The sequence below is a fragment of the Frankliniella occidentalis genome, unplaced genomic scaffold, assembly GCF_000697945.3.
Source record: "Frankliniella occidentalis isolate FOCC.00 unplaced genomic scaffold, Focc_3.1 Scaffold11, whole genome shotgun sequence".
Taxonomy (NCBI): Eukaryota; Metazoa; Arthropoda; class Insecta; order Thysanoptera; family Thripidae; genus Frankliniella; species Frankliniella occidentalis.
In genome coordinates, this window is record NW_026267141.1 from 3,115,656 (window position 1) to 3,132,071 (window position 16,416).

The 16,416-nt window shown below is 48.1% G+C and overlaps 2 protein-coding genes across 3 annotated transcripts; both read left to right on the forward strand.

Moving 5' to 3' along the window:
- The first annotated feature begins 129 nt into the window (after nt 1-129).
- Nucleotides 130-7,758, forward strand: LOC113216948 (gustatory and odorant receptor 22-like). Its single transcript, XM_026436788.2, has 7 exons — nt 130-1,414; nt 2,404-2,810; nt 3,963-4,229; nt 4,709-4,978; nt 5,053-5,124; nt 5,232-5,321; nt 7,563-7,758. The coding sequence occupies exons 1-7, from the start codon at nt 1,276-1,278 to the stop codon at nt 7,677-7,679; spliced, it is 1,362 nt and encodes a 453-aa protein (XP_026292573.1). The 5' UTR covers nt 130-1,275; the 3' UTR covers nt 7,680-7,758.
- Nucleotides 7,759-10,115: 2,357 nt separating this feature from the next.
- On the forward strand, nt 10,116-14,410 carry LOC127752375 (uncharacterized). 2 transcript variants are annotated; one of them, XM_052277653.1, is made up of 7 exons: nt 10,116-10,385; nt 10,453-10,847; nt 11,318-11,584; nt 12,082-12,351; nt 12,651-12,722; nt 13,560-13,649; nt 14,048-14,410. In XM_052277653.1, the coding sequence occupies exons 1-7, from the start codon at nt 10,265-10,267 to the stop codon at nt 14,147-14,149; spliced, it is 1,317 nt and encodes a 438-aa protein (XP_052133613.1). In that variant the 5' UTR covers nt 10,116-10,264; the 3' UTR covers nt 14,150-14,410. The 2 variants fall into 2 exon arrangements, with proteins under 2 accessions (XP_052133613.1, XP_052133614.1); XM_052277654.1 differs by having other exon boundaries at nt 10,473-10,847.
- The last annotated feature ends 2,006 nt before the right edge of the window (nt 14,411-16,416 follow it).

Sequence of the window (16,416 nt, forward strand, 5' to 3'; positions counted from 1 at the left end):
CCCCCAAATCCCCCTCCTTCTCCCCTCCTCTTTCGCTTCTCCCATATGCTGAACCGCACAAGTCGTGGATAATCTGTCGCTGAGCTCGCCTCCTGTGTAATTGTAAAGCCACACGAACAAACACAGGCACGCACATCATTTACCGCGAAGATGATGAGATCCTATAGAATGGATTCTGGCTGTCGCACGGGGCGAAGAACAAGTGTTTGGAAACATTACGACCCTTTACTTCTATAAATAAGTCATGCTTCAGAGAGGTATTACGCACGCAGGTCGTCTAGATAAGTTGTGAGTGCTTTCATATTTTAATGTTTGCGTTTTGTGATGTACACGATGTAGTATAATTTTATGAGTGCAGATCAAAATTACATCTGAACTTTGGGACTCCAACGAGAATTTCTTTGAACTTCTGTTTTAGTCCAGAAATTTCAATGGCAATAGTCGTCAAACTTCATTCATGAACATCGGCCTACTGTAGATAAGTATTTGACCCTCTCTGGGATCGTCCTGAAAGTACGTCCGTTTTCCACTGCTACATTTCGGCAAATTACGAAAGCTTGGCGCCTGCGAGACTCGGGGTAGGCCACCCCGCCGTACGCGCATGTACTACAGGCAAGATGTTGCCTACATACTCAGACGTTATGAGAGCTAGCAGAGGGTGAACTTAGCAGGTTCGTCACGGCGACTGACGGACGTACTTTATGGACGATCCCTTTTCACTCGGCACAAATTCAGAGTAAGACGCCAGGAGACGGTGGTGTGCTCCTTCAGTGTATTGACAGAGTCGCCTCCAATAATAGACACAGGAATTAGAAATCACGCTTTTCCTAAATGTTCAAGGCAATTACTAAGCTGTTCTTTAGACCAGAGGATAATATCCGAATATTTGATTCGTTTTTAACCACAGAAAATCTTACATCTCCTTTAGGTAGAACATTTTTCCCGTTTGGGCCAGTATATCAACATCGAAAATAGTCGCATTTTCGACCACCTGTTTCTGACATGCCGGCGCGCTTTCGGCGGCCTCTCTGGCGGCCTCTCTAATTGCTCAGCGGTGCTCACGCGACGCCACGGTGCTGTTGTCGCCCCTCGCGGCTCGCTCATAGGGTTGTGACCCTCCGGAGCCCCTCGGGGGCAGCTGTCGGCGTGTCGCGTGCCCGTCACTCGTCCGCGGGACGCCCTGTTGGCCAAAGCCAGGGCCATGGCCTGCACTGCCCTGCGAAGGGCGCGCCGGGCCGGAGTAGCGGCCCGAGCAGCGGCCGGAGGCATGAGGCAATGTCCACCAGGGCGCTGCCCAGAGGGGCGCTGCCCCCGCGGCGGCCACAGCCGGCCCCCACCCCGTCCTGGACCGCCATCAAACCGGACAAGAACGCCGTTCTCTTGCGGAATGTCCAGCGGCAGCTTGCAGCCACAGGTGCGTGACGTTGTTGTCGCATACACTGTGAAAAGTATCGTAAATTTACAAAATATTTGTAAACTCGAATTATAATTTAACTTGTAAATTTACGACAGCCCATTTTTTACTCGCCAAGGGATTTGAAGTCGATACATACTGCATGTATTTTTACGATTACAAATTGTAATTTTACAACTTGCGTCAAGGAAAATTTTCCTGTAAACCTACCTACTTTTCTCACAGTGTATGTTAGAAAAAATTCTGGGATTTCACGGAGAAACGCTCGTGAAAAATATCGTCAAAGTCCTTTGGGGTTTTCCAAAAGGACTCCGTTCCGTAGGCCAGATTTCGCGTGTTTAGTCTAGCATCGGAACCTTGATCGAAACACATAGACGACTAATAACTCCGCTAACTCCAATATAGCTGTTTCACGACATGAAAACTAACAAGGGGACTTATTAAGCTAGAGTAAATTCCCGATCTTGCCCTAACTCGGTGTATTTGTTTCTTATCTGTGCTGATGACGAGTGACAGAATTTTTTCCTGAGTGCCAATTTCTAGGGTACTTTAGGGGAGCAAATAATGGAAAAAGTATTGAATTTGGTCCAAAAATGACGGAAGGAGGTCTCAAATCGAAAAGTGGTACAGAAATTAACCCCCCCAAAACCACTCATATTGAGTCAGAATAACACTTAATATTTGTACAAAAGTTGAAATTTGTGTTTTTCGAAATTATACGTTTTTAAAGGGATTTTTAGCATATGACACTTAGGGAAAAAATTCGTCGACATTTGTCACCCAAATAGATAAGAAGCAAGTATACCGAGTTTGGGTACGATCGGGAATTTACACTTGCCTATAAGTCTTCTTGGAAGAATGGAGTCCTCTGGGAATTTCTAGTAGTATGGTGAGAGTAAATCTTCGGGAGATCCCCAGAAACGTTTAATAGTGCTGGTGATCTCTTTGGTGTCGGTGACGGACATACTAATGGCGCACTGCTTGCCCAGAGGGCTGGCCGCTCCTGCAAGGCGGTGTACCCTTGCCCGTCCCGCGCGGGGCCAGCGCGGCGCCGACCTTGTTCGACGACCTGCTGCCGCTGCTGTGGACGCTCCGCTTCGTGCTCATCCTACCCGTGACCGTGTCTCGCGACACTCGCACCGTGCGCTTCCGCTGGCTGTCGTGGACCACGCTGGTGACGGCCGTGCTGTGGATGCTCACGTCCGCGATCACCTGCGCCGTGGTGCGGGTCCGTCTCGCCCCCGTTCTCAGCACCGGCAAGCACTTCCACGTCTGGGACGTGGTGCCCCAGTACTCCACGGCCATCGGCATGAGCTACATCTTCTTCCTGCCCGTCGCTTGCTGGGCCACGGCGGACCGCTGCGTGGCGCTCGTCGAGCTCTGGCTGCGCGTTGAGGTTGTTATCTGCACCCAGAAAAATAGTTTCTTGATTCAAGTGCACGCTGACACAAGATGAAATTCACCCTTGAAACAAGCCAATTTTGTCTTTGGAATAAGATTTTTCTCTTATTCCAAAGAAAATATCAGCTTGCTTCACGAGTAAATTTGATCTTGCGTCAGCGTGCACTTGAAACAAGGACAAATTTACTTGAAACAAGAAACGATTTTTCTGGGTGTGGTGACTATGTATATCTATTCTCACAATGATGGGACTATTGCTAAACGTAGATTTCTTGTGGGTGAATATCAACTGAGTATCATTTTTGGATTTTCCAAACAACAACAAAAAACGTCGACTTTTAGTCATTTCTTGAGAAAATGGATTTCTTGTATGACCAAGATATCAAATTTAGCACGAATTTTCTTCGGCAATCATTTGGTATACGGCCCCCCTTGAAAACCCCCAAGGCGAAACAAAATCGGGGACTAACTAAACACCTGCATAAGTCCCCTTTCTCAGTCGCCTTTTTTAGCTGTCAATTAATAAACCAAGTGGCTGATTAACCCGCACTACTTCTGTAGTTATGCTGCACCGCATGCACGAGTGCGGGAGTGCGGTTGGGTAGTTTGGCTTCCTACACGAGAAAAAAAATTCAGTTCCGTGGAAATCGGTTTAACTGCACAATTTCACACCCGTGCAAAAAAAATTGCTGGATGTAAAAATATTTAGCTGTATAGCTAAAGTGTCATTAGCTACACGGTTAACTGGATGGCTAAAATTTAGCTCTGGTGCTAAATAAATTAGCCGTGTCTATTCAGTAATTTTTTTAGCCCCCGGTGCTAAAAACTTAGCAGAGCCACGAATTTTTTTCTGCGTCTAACTCGGCCCTATGCGCCGTGGAAGGTGCGATAGGCAAGCACCAAGCGCGACGGGCAGGCACGCCGTCACTCGTGCTTTGCGGTACAACATAACTACATGAGTGAGCGCCCTACCAGGAACAACCGCACTAACTTGCAACTTTACTTTGACATCCTCTCCACACACCTTTACGCACTTACTTGCAACTTTACTTTGACATCCTCTCCACACACCTTTACGCACTAACTTGCAACTTTACTTTGACATCCTCTCCATACACCTGTACATGCGCCCTCGCTCGGCCAGCAGGCTCTCGCCACGGCGGTGACCGGCCCACTGCAGCTGCCTGGGCTGCGCACCCGCGCGCGGGTCTACAGCTTCGGCAGCCTGGTCCTGCCCGTGTTGATGCAGTCGCTGGCCATGTTCGTCCTGCCCCACGAGAGGTTGTGGATGCTTCCCGCGATGTTGCACTCGATCGCCTTCCTCATGGTCGGCACCAGCTTCTGGCTCTGCTGCTGCATCGCGCTCGGTGCTTTTGGATCGCTGATCGCTGCCAGGATGCCAGCTGACCTGCAGGTAGGGCGACTCAAAGTTTTGGAATGTCCAATGTCCAAATGCAGGTGCTGGCGGCCCTGGCAAGGGGAACATAATGTCGTTGTTGTTTTGTTGTTTTTTTTTGCTGTGCGTAAACATGTAGAATTTTACGCAGCCATAAATTTCTGCACAAATTTGTTTATAACTGTGTACAATTTGTGCATAGTGGTGCATTTTTTTATGGCAGAGTAAAATTCTACATGTTTCTGCACAACAAAATACATAAGGATTTAGTGTATAAGTATGGGCCACTGGCCCCTTTCTTTGCTTTGCTTATATTGTACAGCAGCACGCAGGTGAGAGAGGGGCTTGCCTGCGCTCACCACCCGCACGACCCGCACACTTGCACACGGCCAAAAACAACGTCTTGGTTTTCAAGCAGTTTTGGAAAAACCAAGAAGGTTCCATGTGTTTCTTCCATAAGACATGCTTGGCTGCTTGGTAACCCTCCGCCTGTGCAGCGCATGGGCCCGCAAGGGCTGCGCGCGCACCGACAGATCTGGCTGGCCCTGGCGCAGCTCCTGAACCAGCTGGGCGTCGCGTGGGGTCGTCTTCAAACGCTGCTCCTCGCCATCCTCTTCTTGGCCATCACTTCGATATCCTTCGTTATAACGGCATATGTGCTTCACGGCATCTGGGACAAGCGATTGGTGTGGCTGGGCACGGCCGTGTTCTTCGTCGTCATATCCATCTTCAACATCTGCAACGGGGCGCAGATTGCCACCGACGGGGTAGGCGCTCAGTCCAGCCCCAGAAAGTGAGGCTCTCGAGACATGTGTAACAGCCTCTGGTCTGAATCCTCCAGGTACGCCTCGCCGCCATCCGGCAGCTGCTTGCGCTGTCCGTGACACACAAGGACGAGCCTACCTGCCACGAAGTAAAATTCACTCCTCTCTAGCCCAGTTACCTTTCACAAAGCAAACCAGTACTGTTAACATCCGCGGCCTATTCAAAATTATCTGCTAATGGGTTTGATTTTTCCAGATTATTTGCTTCTTGGACGACATTCGACTCGAGCGACATCACCTCACGGTCTGCAAGCTAGGTGGCCTTAGCCGTGCGTCCTTGCTCTCGGTAGGACCACCACGTATCCTAAAGCAGGGGTCCGTAACTTACCATAAGTTACGGTAAACTGCATGTCTTTCGGTGCGAGCGGCTGAACTGCATTAGTCCTGGAACGGGCAGCTGAACTGCGTGTCTTTCGGAACGCACGGCTGAACTGCGTGCCTTTCACAAGAGAAAGGTTTTCCGGTGATATAGTTAGATTTTAAAGGCGCTTTAAAGTGTAGTTGTCTGCACCTCTAGATAGGGTTTGGCACATGGTTTTACCTGTCCGTAGGGAATTTGATGGTCATTTTACGCGAGTTTGATCAAAAATTACCTAAATTTATTATTTTATCGCCATCTTTGCATGCACATAACTCCGGAACCGTTTGTGCTACAGCGCCCAGATTTTGCAGAAAGTATAATCTTCCAGTAAGCACTTAAATATTTGAACAAAATCAGTGCGGGTCACCAAGAGGGGTCCAGGGTCGTAACCTCCTCTTAGAACCCGTTTTTGCGACCATATTCGATTTCGTTCAAATTTTCTTCAAGTAAAGAACGTGCTGAGTTATGATTTCCTTCAAAATCTGGGCGCTGTTGCTCAAACGGTTCTTGAGATATGTGCATGTCAAGTTGATAATCAGGCTGTAAATTTGTTGAATTTTCAATTACATTCGCGTACAACGACCTTCAAACACCCTATGGGCAACTAAAACCATTGCAAAACCTTATCTAGGGGTCCAAACAACAACACTTTAAAGCACTATTGACATCTGACTGTATCACCGGAAAACCTTCCCTTTGGCAGTCTAAGGTATCGAAACCATGTATGACACCAGGATTGTTTCTATTAGAAAGGTCGTGTCCGCTTGTGTTTCAATAGCCCAAACCATGCCTGCTCTGGAATCTCAAGTGTGATACATTCCAACTACAATTGTAAGTGCAATCAATACCACATCACACTTAAAAGTTTTTGAACGGTGGGTCAGGTCTACTGCACAACAGTATTGCGGGTTTGCATATATGCAAACACAACAGTATGTTTTGCCTACTCGCTCTACCCGTAAGGCACCATGACCCATGGTCCCTAGGATGTATCCTAAGCACACCGTTGTGTCGTGGTCCTGACTCACGGTGTGAGTCACGTTACATTTATCACACTTTTAAGTGTAAATTTTAAGTGTGATCAATTATATGGTACTATATGTTTAAGTTTGATACAGATGGTATTGCAGTTATAACTGTTAAACTGTACCACACGCACAAAAAAAATTCGTGGCTCTGCTAAGTTTTTAGCACCACTGCTACTCTGTCAACTCAAATGTGTACATAGTACACATTAAAGAAAGTGTACATGGCATGTATGCTTTAATTAATGTGTACATGGCTATGTACACATTTATAAATGTGTACATGCCCATGTACACGTTTATAAATGTGTACATGCCCATGTACACATCTTTTAAAGTGTACATACAACCGTTAGTATACAGGGTGGTCCACAGACCCCTTCCTTTATTTTGCTTATACTGTACCGCATGCATGCGTGCGGGCGGGCTTGCCTATTGTCGCTCACTATGGGCGCCTTATGACCCCGTGCGAGTATGCAACCCATCCGCACGCCTGCATGCGGTACAGTATAAGCAAAATAAAGGAAGGGGTCTGTGAACCACCCTGTATATGCCATGTACACATCTTTTAATGTGTACATGCCTATGTACACATTAATAAATGTGTACATAGCCATGTACACATTTATAAATGTGTACATAGCCATGTACACATTAATAAAAGCATACATGCCATGTACACTTTCTTTAATGTGTACTATGTACACATTTGAGTTGACAGAGTAATAAAAAATAACTGAATAGCCTCGGCTAATTTATTTAGCACCACGGCTAATTTTTTAGCCATCCAGTAAACCGTACCGTTTATTAACCGTGTAGCTTATGACACTTAGCTGTACAGCTAAATATTTTTACATCCAGCTTTTTCGTTTGTTTTTTGTTTTTTTGTTTTTTTTGCACGGCTGTAAAATTGTGCAGTTAAACCGATTTGCACGGAACTGAATTTTATTTTTTTACGTGCACACTGGAGTTTCCAGGGTGGGACCCTTAAAAGTGAAATAGTAATAGTGCCTTCCAGAGCAAGATTATTGTTGCAAAATTGTGGTAAAATGGAGTAAGCCCTTACACGAATTTGATGTGATTGGGCTGGAGTGTTATCATCGGGGGTCAAACTGTTGTGAACACACTTCCTCCGTTGCAGTTCTTCTCGCTGGCCTGTACGTACGTCGTCGTGCTCTCCCAGTTCACCCTCTCCTCGGAAACCTCCAGGACGAAGTTCGACAAGCTGCCGGCCGACCTTGTCATAGAAAACACATGATCGCAGTGAATTCCCCTTATTGTGTGCCCCGTGTACAACCCGACCCGAAAACAATAAAGTAATCACCCACCGAACCTGATTTAGCCTACTACAGCCTACGTTATGAATGTTCACCCGTTCACACTGTCCCCGCGCCAAACCAAGGCGACGGCTACAGACACCCACAAGACACCCACGCAGCTGGACGCAGCTCCCGGCGGTGGCGCAGGCGCGCGCCTACGTCTCATCATAATATTATCACTCGGCTCGGGCGGCGGCGCGTCCTTGAGCGAGGCGTGCTCGGCTGCGGCGGCCTGGCTTTGCGTTCCTTCCCGGAGGCTGCAGGTCGGGGGCTCGTGATCATAGCGGCGGCAGCGAGCAACACCGCAGAAAATTAAACAAGACATTCGCGGAACACAAAATTAATTTCGCGATAAGGAATAAAACAGGGCTGCGTAGCTCATTAGAACACGAAGGAATGATGGTTACTACACGTTCCGAAAACTTCCAAAGGACTATAATAAAAGTTACAGTTGTTAACTCAACTCCTAAAATAGTTGAGGGCAGTCAAGTTACAAGTTACGCACCCCTGGAAATAAACACATTGTAACATAAAATGTCGCTCTCATTGTGGCGGGAATCATCCATAAAGTACGTTCCTCATTTGCCGTTACGAAATTGCAAAGTTCAGCTAATCACAGGTATCGTAGCGCCTAGTGGGTAGGCAACATCTTGCATTTGGTGCATGCGCGTACTGTGGGGTGGCCTACCCTGATTCTGACAGGCGCCGATACCTATCGTAATTTTCCGAATTGATCGAATGAATATAAGAAACGGGTGTACTCTCTAGACGATCTCTAAAAGTAGCACAATTACTATGCTCGTTGCAGTGTCCAATTCTTTTCGGTGTCCGCATAATAATTTTGTAGGGAGACAAGGGGCCATGCCCATGAAACAGTTGCCATATCTCAAAAACTACTGGGTGTAACTGAGAATGCGCAACAGTGTTGCGGGATTGCATACCCGCCAGAGCTGCAGAGGCCATGGCGCCTTACGGGCTAACTGGGTAGGCAAACCCGCAACACTGTTGCGCATTCTCAGTCACACCCGGTACAGTTGGCAGGGTCGGCAAAAAATGTATTAGTATAGGTAGGTCGCCTGTCACCTAGGCAGGTGTGAGCTGAGGTCAAAGATGAACAAATGATTCTACATTCATGAAAAGTGAATTTTTAAATGAAACCGCGGCTTGGTCTGAGGGGCCCCCCATTTCGATAGACTTTGTGTGTAGCCTATACACTCAAAAATACTCATGCCTACTATCCAATACTCGCGCTTACTTACCAGTACTCGCGCTTACTTACCAGTACTCGCGTCTACTCGCTAAATACTCGCGTCTACTCGTCGTTACTCGTTCACTCAATTATTTTATTTTCCTGAGACCAATGTTTTTCAGAAACGCCTGCCACATTGCAAACGAAGGAAGGTAGGGCACGGGTTAAAATGGGAGCATGGGAGCACTTCTTCTGAGGCTTTCAGGAACTCCAGGACACCCTGCTGCTGGAGGATGACGAGTGATTAAGGTAGCCCGTCGAACGCACCCTTCCCCATTTTCTAACTCGCAGGGAAGACGAAGCGCTTGAACTGGACTGGTGCTCGCTTGCCACGGTGGGTCCGGGTGGGCAAGCTGGGACTGTACGGACCCCAACAACACTTTACGTTGGCCCTAGTTGTGATAAAAATCAGAACATGAAGTGAATACAGCTCAAAAATGCTTTTTCTTTGCCCTGTAGTCGACACCGCCACTAATGATCCCACATGACCGAAATTTATATTACTTTATATAATACTATGGTTGGTTCAGGGAGCACCATAAAATATAGTTGAGACAACAATGACAACGTGATGGAAACCACATTTTTAGTTTTCACAACTGCTTTAATGTTAAATCAATCATATGGTGGTCCCCGAATTAACCATGCGATTGTCGCTACAGCTAAACCTTTTCCTGGGTGCCGAACGATAGCAAAAAGGGGGCACGTTAAGTGACGCGTTAAATGCGCACTAAACGCATCGATACGCATTTAATGCGTCACCAATATGTGTCACCTTTCATGTGCATTCTCTACGCGAAATGAAGTGCGCATGAATGAAGTGCATTAAGGGTTCTGGGGTTGTTACGGTCTGTAGAACCACCAAAATTGCCATCGAATGATTCGATTCGCATTCGAAATAGTGAAATTCAACTATTCGAGTCAGGGCGAATTTTATTAAGATTCAATTTAATTTGATGCGAGTAAAAGTCGTAGGTCGGTTGACCAGACCCACCGCCCTCAGGGATGGGTAGTCCTCCGTGTCGGCATCCCCCGCCGCCAGGGACGCTCCCCCAATTCCCGGCGCCGCACTCCCCGGGAGCATGATGACCGTAGGGCTCTTGAGAGCCCTTTCGATGGTCTGGTCTCTCTAATAATTGCGTTGTTAGGTTCACGCGACGCCCCGAGTGCCTGGGGATGACCGGGGCCCGTCGGGGCAACTGTGTCGCATGCCCGGCACTCGGCCGAAGGGCGCCCTGACGGCCAGGGCCATGCCTGCACTGGATCAGGGGCCGCATGTATGAGGCAACGTGCGCCAGGTCGCCGCCAACGACAACGGCTTCCGCCTCGTCCTGGGCCACCTCCAAGCCGCGCAAGAACGACGGTCTGATGCAGGATGCCCAGATGGCAGCCACAGGTTCGTTCCGTTCTCGTGGGCTCTCTTTGGTGTCGATGACGGACATAACGACGCACTGCTTGCTCAGAGAGATGGCCGTTCCGGCAGGGTGGGTTACCCGGCACCGTCAGGGGGGCGCCGACCATGTTCGACGACCTGCTGCCGCTGCTGTGGACGCTGCGCTTCGTGCTCATCCTACCCGTCACCGTGTCTCGCGACACTCGCACCGTGCGCTTCCGCTGGCTGTCGTGGACCATGCTGGTGACGGCCGTGCTGTGGCTGTTCACGTCCGCGATCAACTACGCCATGGTGTGTCACCGCCTCGCCCCCGTCCTCGGCACCGGCAAGCACTTCCACGTCTGGGAAGTGCTACCCAAGTACGCCACGGTCGTCCTCTTGAGCTACATCGTCTTCCTGCCCGTCACGTGCTGGGCCACGGCTAATCGCGCGGTGGCGCTCGTCGAGCTCTGGCAGCGCGTTGAGGTGCGCCAAAAGGAAAACATAGATTAGTAGCTACACCAACTGCTAAATACAAGATAACTTATAAGCTGTGTTGCTAAAAATTAGCTCCGTTCCTCAACAATAATTTACAACACGGAAACATTGGGCTGGTGCGCCGCTATTTTTAAGCTATACAGGGGGTGGTCCATAGACCCCTTCCTTTATTTTGCTTGTGCTGTACCGCATGGAGGCGTGCGTGCGGGTTGCATACTCACACGGGGCAATAAGGCGCCGGTAGGCAAGCCCACCCGCACGCCTGCATGCGGTACAGCATAAGCAAAATAAAGGAAGGGGTCTATGGACCGCCACCCTGTATCACTAACTAGTTAGCTACAGAGCAGATTTTTTGTGCTGCGTGATCTGTTACTACGCCAACGCACCAACTTGCATCTTAAGTGGCCATATTTGCCACTCTCTCCGCGCACACCTTTACACCCTTGCTCGGCCTGCAGGCTCTCGCCACCGCGGTGACCGGCCCGCTGCACCTGCCTGGGCTGCGCACCCGCGCACGGATCTACAGCCTCGGCTGCCTGGTCCTGCCCGTGTTGATGCAGCTGCTGGCCTTGTCCGTTCTGCCAGACGACAGAGTGTGGATGATGCCCGGGCTGGTGCACGCCAACGCCTTCGTCATGGTCAGCACCATCTTCTGGATTTGGTGCTGCAGCGCGCTCGGCGCTTTAGGGTCGCAGGTCGCCGCCAGGATGCCAGCCGACCTGCAGGTAGATACCTTGAATTTTCATCACAAGTTTGTTTGTGGATTTGAGCAGATCACACTCAAAATAACTTTTATTTATTTTGTACAAACACAAAAAGTGTCTGAATGCTTGTATGCTTGTGTTTCGGGTAGGGAGGCAAAGGGTCGTAAATTGTACTGGCCCTGCCCCGACCTAGTGGTGCCATTCTTGTAGCACCCGCCCGACTCTCCCTCTCCCTCTCCCCTCATGTTCGGCACTAGGTCACTGGATTGCAAGCAAAACGTTTATAAATATGAGAGAAAATTAGAATACAGCCCCCTTCTTAAATATGTTTTTATCTGCGTTCAATCATCGATTCTTGAATGAGATTCTTTTTACATAGTACAATCAATATTTTTGTTGTTTTTCAACTGCTGCTACACATATGATGTTTGAATACCCCATTGCTGCGTCTCTACGCAGCTGCGCACGTACTCCTAGTATGCGAGCCCCTCAGTAACTTTCCGCCTGTGCAATTGCAGCGCCTGGGCCCGCAAGGGCTGCGCGCACACCGCCAGATCTGGCTGGGCCTGGCGCAGCTCTTGACCCAGCTGGGCGTCTCCTGGGGCCGTCTGCAAACGGTGATCCTTGGTCTCTTCTTCGTGGCCTTCACGTGCATCTCCTTCATCATGACGTCATTAGTGCTGCACGGCATTTGGGACAAGAAAATGGTCTGGCAGGGCACTGCGATGAGCGCCGTCGTCATAGGCATCTTCGGCATCTGCAACAGCGCGCAGATTGCCACCAACGGGGTAGGCACGCGCAGTCCAGCTCCTCGCTCCTCCCAGGGGAATATCGTTTCGGCATCGATATGCACGTTGTTAGCGAAACAAAAGTGGCCCTGAAATCGACGGATATCCGACAGACGATGTCGTTATGTCGGACTGTAGGAAAAAGCCGTCGATCGTCGATTTCAGGGCCAATTTTGAAACGCTAACGACGTGAAAACCGATGTGAAAATGATATCGTTGCAAACATTTCTCACTGGGCTGGGCTGTAATCATTGAGGCTCTCGAGACAGTTGTAACATCCTCTGGTCTGAATCCCCCAGGTGCGCCTCGCGGCCATCCGGCAGCTGCTCGCGCTGTCTTTGACACACAAAGACGAGCCTACCCGCCAGGAGGTAAAACCTGATCCTTCTCTAGCCCATCTACCTTCAACAAGAAAAACCAATACTGTTAATGGGGCAGACCTCTGAAATGCTGTAAAATGCAAGGGTTCAGAAGATTATTTGTCTTGAGAAAACTACCAATCGCATCTATATGAACGAAATATCCTCTAATTGGAAATGAAAGAAACTACAATTTGACCTGTGAGTTCCCTCGCGCGGGGAAGATGGTCTTCTTTGCCTCGAACACGACGGGTACACTTCTTTTGTGGCGTGCACAAATCCAGCCGTATTTTTTTTAGCTACCGACTTGCCCTTTGGACTAAATATAGCCTAGAGGTGCCCCTCGCGTGACGAAAGCGATTCTTGGTATGTTACCTATTCAAAAACTCAAAAATTAAAATTGTGGTCAATTTTAACCCAATTTTTTATACTAAAATTATGGATTTAAAAAAATATACATCAAAAATAAAGTATTTTAAAGTAGCTTTCGTCACGCTATATCCGCATCTTTTGAAAGTAAATGGCAATGTTTTCAATGTCGCACTCCATTCGTTTGGCCGGAATCGAATCGTGCACGCTAAAAGGAAGTTTACGTGTCCTGTTTAAGCGACGTTTAAGCAATAAAGGCCATATGTTCCAGAAGGGGTACTTCTTCCACATAGTTTAAACTATGGCCCAATTTATTTCCAACAACAGGTTTGTCGTTCATATAGCTGCTATTCTTAGTTTTTTGTGGTTTCTTTTTTTAGAATAAATTATCTCCCAAAAACCCTTGTATTTGACTGGTTGCCCCCTCACATTTCCGAGTCTATTTGTAAGTATCTGCTCATTTGGATTTGCTCTTTCCAGATTATTTCCTTCTTGGACAACATTCGAGTCGAGCGACAATGCCTCACGGTCTGCAAGCTCGGTGTCCTTAGCCGTGCCTCGCTGCTCTCGGTAGGACCACCTTCCTCTAAGAGTCAATTCAAATCTAAATCGAATTGAATCTTTCCAGAATCGTCTTCGATCCACTGCTAATAAAGCAGCATTTTAATCGAGTATTATATTTGAATCGGGGAAATGATTAAAAGGTTTCTTGTTCCTATCTTAAACCAATAACGGATTTGAAACCCACCCTCACACGCTCGAAGATTTTATGACGGATTCGATTCGATTCGCACACAGCCCAACTTTTCGATAGAATGCATATTTCAGTGTTGGCAATATTCTAAGAACTTAAAATTAGGTTCAACAAAGAAAAAAAATAGATAAGGTTTAATGTGTTCTTTTATGAAATATATTCAATTTCACTTACACAAATTTCACAAATTCACTTTCCTGCTTCTCTATTGCAGTTCTTCTCGCTGGCGTGCACGTACGTTGTCGTGCTTTCCCAGTTCACTCTCTCCTCGGAGATCTCCACGAAGAAGTTCGACAAGCTGCCGTCTGTCGCTTGACTTCTCAAAAGGGTTTTAACTGATCGTGGTTAATTTCTCTGAGTCGTATCATATCCATATTCACGACACCTCCGTACGCTCATGTCCTCAAACGTCTCATTTTCATACCGTTGTCAGTGCTGAGACTTCACCCCCAACCCCAACCCATTGTGCAATATCGCTTTGTATAGTAGCTGTCTGTCCGACTCTCATTTTCCCGGACTTTTTGTGAAGTGTTCTCGCTCTGTGTTAGTGACCATTAAACCAATTATTCAAATCAAACCTATGTTTATAACTAATAAATCTGAACTCACGTGCAGTTGAGTCAGCGAATTCACACACCGGCAGGTGTCTGCCAAAATATTCACAAACTTGTGAAGTGAGATTTGTACACTCTAAAAGTTATCAATTTTTTCGTCCCGAGGTGTGTGAATATGGTCATCCACACATCTGTCAGTATGTGTGTAAAAATTATGTCGCACATCTTCAGGTGTGTTGACTTCAAATGTTTTCTGTTGTCGTTGTTGACGTTTTTAGAGCTAGAGAACCCAGTTTCTATACAGTTCTGCATGGCTTTTCGTGATAAGAAGCGACACTGAAAATTTCAGATCTCTGGCTCAATCCGTTCTCTATTTAGTGTGTCCAGACAGACAGTCAGTCAGTTAGACAGACACACAGACAAACAGATAGACAGACAGACAAATGTTGTACACGAATTACGTAACGTACGTGATGTTACATCGAGTTGCGTCTCCACGACATCATCATCACTCTCGGCGCCCGCCTGCCTCCATAGGGTGCTGGTCGGAGGCTCGCTATGTGTACGGCGACGCCAACGCAGAAAACCAAACCGCAGACAATTAGAGAAAACAGGAGAACTGAAATAGTTCCGGGAGTTCGGCGCACTTCTGGTACTTGTTGGACAAAATGGTGGAGCGTGGTTCGAAACACAACAAAGCACCATATAACCTACCTCCAGAACTGTTTCAAATCGGAATTTTCGTTCTTTCCTGGCGGTGCGCACATCCAAACTAAAAGACGTGCATTATTCCCGCATGTTAGCGTCTAGAAGCCGCGGCCACACACGACTACCACAAAAGTAGATCTCTCTGAACGATCCGTAAAGCCCGACGCCCGATCCGATGACAATTAAGACAAATCTATCCATCCGAATCAGCCAGCATACTTTCATTTCGACCTGCTCCCCTGGTCCCTCACCCAATCAAGGGGATGGAGAACTAACCGTCGTGTATCGTTGAGGGACCGCAGATAGCTCTGCTGATCGCGCTGCTGATCGCTCTGCTGATATTTCTGCTGATCGCTCTGCTGATATTTCTGCTGATCGCTCTACTGGTCGCTCCTCTGGTCGCAGAGTGTACCTGGCGCTCAGTCTCAGTTCCTGAGTAAGGTGGCCGCTGGCCGCGCGTGTTTCCGTCACATCAGAACTCGGCTGAGGGGGTGATCGGTATTACACCATATCAAGTTGTATTATTGGGTGTCCCACCCACGTCTTTTATGAAAAACTCGGTAGTCTACCCGGCGGTGCCGTGGCTTTGACAGACACACGGTATAAATCCTCGAGCACTTAGTCCATTACAACACGGTAAAAAAAAAACCGAGGAAATTTCTAGGCTTTCCCTTGGAAGCTGCAGGTTTCAAGGCAGAGTCTGGGATTTCAAGGGCTAATCTTGAAATTATCCACCCGACCTTGAAATCCAATAAATTTCCTCGGCTGTCAAGACATTCTTTTTACCGTGAACCGTGTAGTTACCCTGCAAACCAGAAGAGCAGTGTCCAGTAGGCCGCTGAATTAAATTAGTTGGGATTTGTGGTAAGGCGACATAGTCCTCTCGCCTACCTGCTGAACACTGGACACATTAATTTCCACTATGGTTTCAGGAGTGCGGTGCAGCCAGCAACTCCCCAAATGGGCGGCGGGTCGGGCGGCGGCAGGGTTCGTGCCGGGGCTGGGGTGCACAGAACGTCCGCGCTGTACACCCAGCTGCGGCCGCTGTTGGTCGTGCTCCAGATGTTCGGGATCCTGCCAGCCTCCCTCGACACCCCTTCCGGTAGAGAGATGGGCGGAGACATGTACATACTGCACAAAGAATACCGTAAACTCCGGCACGCTATTAATTCAAATTCTATTTATCCGACACTCGCGCCTGCTAACTTCGCACAGTTCTGAAAATATAGTTCAACACGTACAATAATTAAGCTACGGAGACGGAGATTTGCAGCGGCGAAACCTTCATTCAAACCATTCTGTGATTAAGGAGGAGAGAGGG